At 36.3% G+C, this 5,660-nt stretch overlaps 1 protein-coding gene across 1 annotated transcript; it reads left to right on the forward strand.

Moving 5' to 3' along the window:
- Positions 1–1,604: 1,604 nt before the first annotated feature.
- On the forward strand, positions 1,605–4,213 carry LOC103514601 (TWiK family of potassium channels protein 7). Its single transcript, XM_008479499.3, has one exon. The coding sequence runs from the start codon at positions 1,856–1,858 to the stop codon at positions 2,849–2,851; it is 996 nt and encodes a 331-aa protein (XP_008477721.1). The 5' UTR covers positions 1,605–1,855; the 3' UTR covers positions 2,852–4,213.
- The last annotated feature ends 1,447 nt before the right edge of the window (positions 4,214–5,660 follow it).

Here is a 5,660-nt window from a genome sequence, read left to right on the forward strand (position 1 = left end):
AACCATAAAAAAATTCTTTTCTGATTATTTATTATTTTTGACGATCTTTACGAAAAAAATACATTTGGACGGTTATATTTTTCATGGGAGTTACGTCCCACGCAATGTTGCCAACCGTAGGGCGCATTTCTAAATTTGAATCTCATTATTTTTCCCGCGCATACCTACTTTGGAGACGAATTTCTTAGAGAAGAAATACTTTTTTTAAAAAAATTCTTTTCTGATTATTTATTATTTTTGACGATCTTTACGAAAAAAATACATTTGGACGGTTATATTTTTCATGGGAATCACCAATTGAGGACAGTGACGAAGGGCGTATTTGGCCTTTTCTGTTTTTCTTCTAAATTACCGGGTTTTACCTGATGAGGTGATACATAATATTCAAAGTTGGTTAGGACCAGCTACATGAAAGTTAACCAATTATGCTACCTACTATGATGTATTTCCAAAACCTACCCAATGATTTTATTATTTAATTTTTCACTCGGAAATGTTCGGAACTTACCAAAACTTACCCAATGATGATATTACGGCATTTTCACTCGGAAATGGTCGGAGCTTAATAAAACTTACCCAATGATGTTACTATGGCATTTTTCACACGGAAATTATCGGAACTTACCAAATCTTACTCATTAATGTTACTATGGTATTTTTAACTCGGGAATGACCCGAACTTACTAAAACTTACATAATGATGTTACTATGGTATTTTTTCACTCCGAAACGTACCGAACTTACTAAAACTTACCCAAATATATTACTATGGTGTTTTTCACTCAGAAATAATCCAAACTTACCAAATGATGTCACTATGCCCATTGCCTTTGTACTTTGTTGCGCTATGCTCATACGTCATATTTTATGGTAAGTTTCTGCAAAAAGTTATGAGATCCCCCCAAAAAATACCACTTCGTGGCATATAAAAGACCCCGCCAAGTCGTTCCTCCCAAAATAAATCAAGTGCCCACAAAAAAATAAACAAAACTCCATCCCACCCCAAAAAAGTTTAGAAATCAATTTTGTACCCCGCCTTTTATTCACTTCATAATTTGTGTGCTCCTCCTTCACGTAGTATCTACCTTTCTTTCCTCCAATTGCACTCCTCTTTCCTCTAATATCACTTCTGCTTCACTGCATTGGCGGCGTCTTTTTTTACATGGTTATGCCACGAAGTGGTATTTTTTGGGGGGGATTCCTTACTATTACACGGGGAGCATTTTAAGATTAAAAGTATTAAAACATTTTTGACCAGAAATCGACCACCGTAGGCGGCTCTGAAACGGGATTTAAGAAAATTTTCGACCAAAAACGGCCGCATATGGTGGCTCGTTACTGAAAAAAATCCTCTTGTTGTTGTTGGTGTTTTTTTTTTTTTTTTTTTTTTTTTTTTTTTTTTTTTTTTTTTTTTTAAAAAGTTTGAACATCTGTTTACCTACATTACAATTTTTACATTTGCCTTTTTTGCTCTTTCCGTTCCTTTACCTTTACCTACCTATTCTATTGTATTTTCAACCAGAATTATATTGGGTTGCTTTTCATATTATTGTCTTGACGTGGTTGGAGTAGCGGAAGGGCATCCGCAGCCGCACTCCGTAATAGAAAGTTGTGTGATGTTCACACCAGATTTTTAATCATATTTTTACTTTTATCGACGACGAAAAACAAACGCACAGGAAAACTTAAGTGTCCCGTTTTCATTGCACGGCAGTGTAGGTATGTGAAGAGAAAAGTCTATTCTTGTAATATTTGGCGCCTTTCCCACAAATTCAGAGTTAAAATCTCAGTTGTTTCGTTCCATCTCGTAAGCTTATGTCTCTAAAATTTCGGGATCGAATTGAGAATATTCGAGATGCGATCTTTTCAGGGCTCAGTATGTTCTCTCGAGTCGAACCCTCGCGAGAAAGTGAAAGACTATTGTCGTAAGTTAGTGGCATTCATGTGCACTCAAGTTGGGGTTGGGGGTCTCATTGTAGGTTATGCAGTGGTTGGGGCTTTTAGTTTCTCTTGGATAGAAACCAAAGAAGAGAGACCGCAAATAGCTCGAGTTGAAGACCTGACAAACAAAACTGTTTTGAAACTTTGGGAGATAACAGTTTATTACAATATTATGAACAAGACATCCTGGCAGAATGCGTGTGATGAAACTCTTCTCATTTATCAGAAGAACCTTACTCATCAGGTGAAGGACGGTTATGATGGACGTACCGTACATGAGATATGGTCCTTCCCTGCAGCTCTTATGTTTTCCTTAAGCATCTTCACTATGATTGGATATGGCAATATGGTCCCTCGTACATTGCTCGGTAAAGCAACGACTGTGGTTTACGCAGTGTTTGGTATTCCGCTGTATGTGTTATATTTTCGAAATATGGGCAAAGTCCTGGCTCAAAGTTTCCGATGGCTTTACACTTGGTTGTATGAGTGTACAATGGAGGATAGAAGATCAGAGGGCGAAGTTTCGCCTCGGATTATTGTACCTTCCACAGCATGTCTATGGGTATTAGGAGGTTACGTTGCCACAGGAACCGTCATGTTTGCTGAGTGGGAGAACTGGCCTATTCTGGATAGCTGTTATTTCTGTGTCACTTCCCTGTGTAAAATAGGCATCGGGGATTTTGTACCCGGAGCGAATATTTTGGACTCCAAGAGTGGTCACCACATTAAGCTGATTATTAACTTCATATATCTTCTACTAGGCATGGGTCTCATCGCTATGTGTTTCGATCTGATGAGAGAAGATGTAAGGGTCAAAGTCCGAAATTTAAAGACGGACATTGGTCTTTGTTTTGAAGTGATTAGACTTCGAGCTATAGCGTGCTATCGACAGCGGTCTATTGATGAATAATTTCTACCTTCATATCTTCCTATACAGGTAGAGTTCTCGTTTTTTCCAAATATTACGATTCGTCTAAAAAAAGAAAAAAAAGTTTCAAAAATTCATAAAGGTTCTCGATATCAGATAAAATTACATTACTTTCCTTCCTATAGGATAAGGAAAGTAAAAAATCATCGACCGATTCAAGAAATACCTAACAATATAAACACGGAAAATTGATCTTTTGTGAAAGTTCTTTCGTATATAAAATGAGGGGTTTCTTCAACTACACTGAGAAAAAAAATTAGTGCTAGGGTGCTACAAGTTTATGAAACTTTGGGTGGAAGAACTCCATCATTGAGTTACAGTATAAACCCGATTTTATGAACTAATTGGAACCAAGGGTTGTTCACAAAATCGCGATTATATTACATAGCAGAGAAAACATGGCAAATTTTCAACAGTAGGTAAATGCTTATTAATTGATTATTTTTGTCCATTCAGTGACATATTATGTAACTAAAAGGACAAAATATGTTCATATTATTGTTTACAATGTTCACATCTTCTCTGAGGTTAAATAAAAAATCGGAAATTTTATTTGCATTATCAGAAAAAAAAAAATGATTTTTGAGTCTTTTTTTTTTATTTTCGAGTTCATATAACCGTAAATACAGTAAAGAAAATATGTGCAAGGGTAACAGCTGCTTGTGTACTGCACAACTTCTACCATTTACAAGATTTCACTGAAGAAATAGTACAGAACCCTGACGAGCCTAGGTACTGTGTTCAATCATTCTAGGCAGAGTAGGGATTTTTTTTTTTTTTTTTTTTTTAATGGTAGAGGGAACTGTCATACATACAAGGATACATACATGGCTACCCACTATCCTCAAGCACACAAAATTAATCATTACCTACCTGTGGAGCTTTGGGTATGCAAATTTAATTTTATTCAAGGCAGAATGCTCGAAACGAAATTCACTACACCAGAGTGTCCAGAGTTGAGCAGGGCCGCTACACAGGCTTTGATTCCAAGATAAACTGTGTTCCTAAAGGAGAATTTGTTCCAATATCTCGGTTTTATGATTAGATATGTACGGCCTCCGACTATTTTAATTTCATTGTAATCTCCTAAATGAAAGGTAAGTAGGTATCATTAGTAATAAAATAGAGAAAGTAGAACGTTTGCTCTTTTTGCTCGATATCTCGAAAAGGAAGCATTTTAGGGCCTATGTTCATAGAGTAAAAAAGTCTTGTATTGACCTCCTGGATCTATGGTTTGAATATATTATTCTAAAAAAAAAAAAAAATCCGACCACCCTGTATATCATGAATGTTGCCTAATTTTTGTTGTCTAATAGAGATTTCGCATCCTTCCAATAGAGAGATTTCGCATCGCTTCCTGATCCCGATAACGCAACCCATGTTGGCGCCATTTTGTTTACATCATGTTTTTAGATTTAGCAAAGCGTGCGAAAACCAAAATACGATAACCCAAGCGAACCTAGCGGACGCTCAAGTAGTCATACACTCATACCGTTTATTTGTTCAATGTTTTGTCTTGTCCTAATGAATGAAATTAATAACAAATTATTCAAATTATTTTTTGAATTAATTAAAAACAAGAAACAATGATTTATAAAATTATTTATTCGTTTTCTCAATTTAATTATTCCACCGTGTTCGTTAATGATCCAATAATTTATTATTATTAAAATCTAGATTTATCGAAACTGTAAATAATGTTATCCTAGGTAATTTCGGGTATGAAACATGTCTCGTTATTCACACTTCAATGTCGATTTCGCAATAATAATGCCCAATTACATAATTTGACCTCTAAAAGAACAAATGAGAACCTGTATTTTATTGATAAAAAAGTACCTTTTTTGCACCTATATGTATACTGCCATACTGCGTACCTATGTTGTTCATTGAGACTGCTAAAGTCATAATTCTCTTTTTTTTCATGCTGTTTTGTTCATGTCGTCTTTTTTGCTGATAATTCATGGCTTGTCCGTTATCCTCACGAGATCATCAGCCTTGTGAGGACAATGTACCGGAAACAACACGTGGTGTCCTAGACGGTCACCCGTCCAGATATAAACCACGTGCAATGTTGCTTAACTTGAAGGATTCGTCTATAGTGAACTATACGGGTGAACTATAGTGAACTATAGGGGTGAACTATAGTGAACTATACATACGGGTGAACTATAGTGAACTATACGGGAACTATAGTGCAATTCAATGTAATTGTGCTGATACGGACCTTCGAGTCGATTTGACAAAATGTAAATAAATAAAATAACAGTGAAAAAATACCGCTTGCTAAATTGTCAGCGTAGTTAGGGTCTTTTTTTTTAAGAGGTTTGACAGAGGGAACTGTAACTGCTATGGTCTTATCGTCCCGAAAATCGAAGAAAGAAGGAAGACAGGATAGGAGAAAGCCAGCCGTTCCGAGAACGAACATTATCCCATCAGGATAAAATCCGCCCCGGGCGGGAATCGAACCCACGGCCTAGCGCTTACAAGGCAGACGCACTACCAACTAAGCTAAAATCCTCTTATAATTTGAATTTTAGCGCCTATAAACTTTGTGGATATAAAACTGTTTGTGGCAAAATACTGTATTGTGATTGGTTGAAATCCTGAATTCTTATTGGCAAAAGATTATGACGTATTTTCTCTTGAGCGCGCTGTTCACCCCTGAAAACTCGAGAAAATCCCAAAACACATGTTTCTTCATTTTTAAGGGGATCTCCGATCTCCATTTTTCGGCACTACCAGGGGAGGCCCCAGGGGTGTCAACTTTAAAATCTTAAATAGGAAGATA

The sequence above is a fragment of the Diaphorina citri genome, unplaced genomic scaffold, assembly GCF_000475195.1.
Source record: "Diaphorina citri unplaced genomic scaffold, Diaci psyllid genome assembly version 1.1 scaffold1180, whole genome shotgun sequence".
Lineage (NCBI taxonomy): Eukaryota > Metazoa > Arthropoda > Insecta > Hemiptera > Psyllidae > Diaphorina > Diaphorina citri.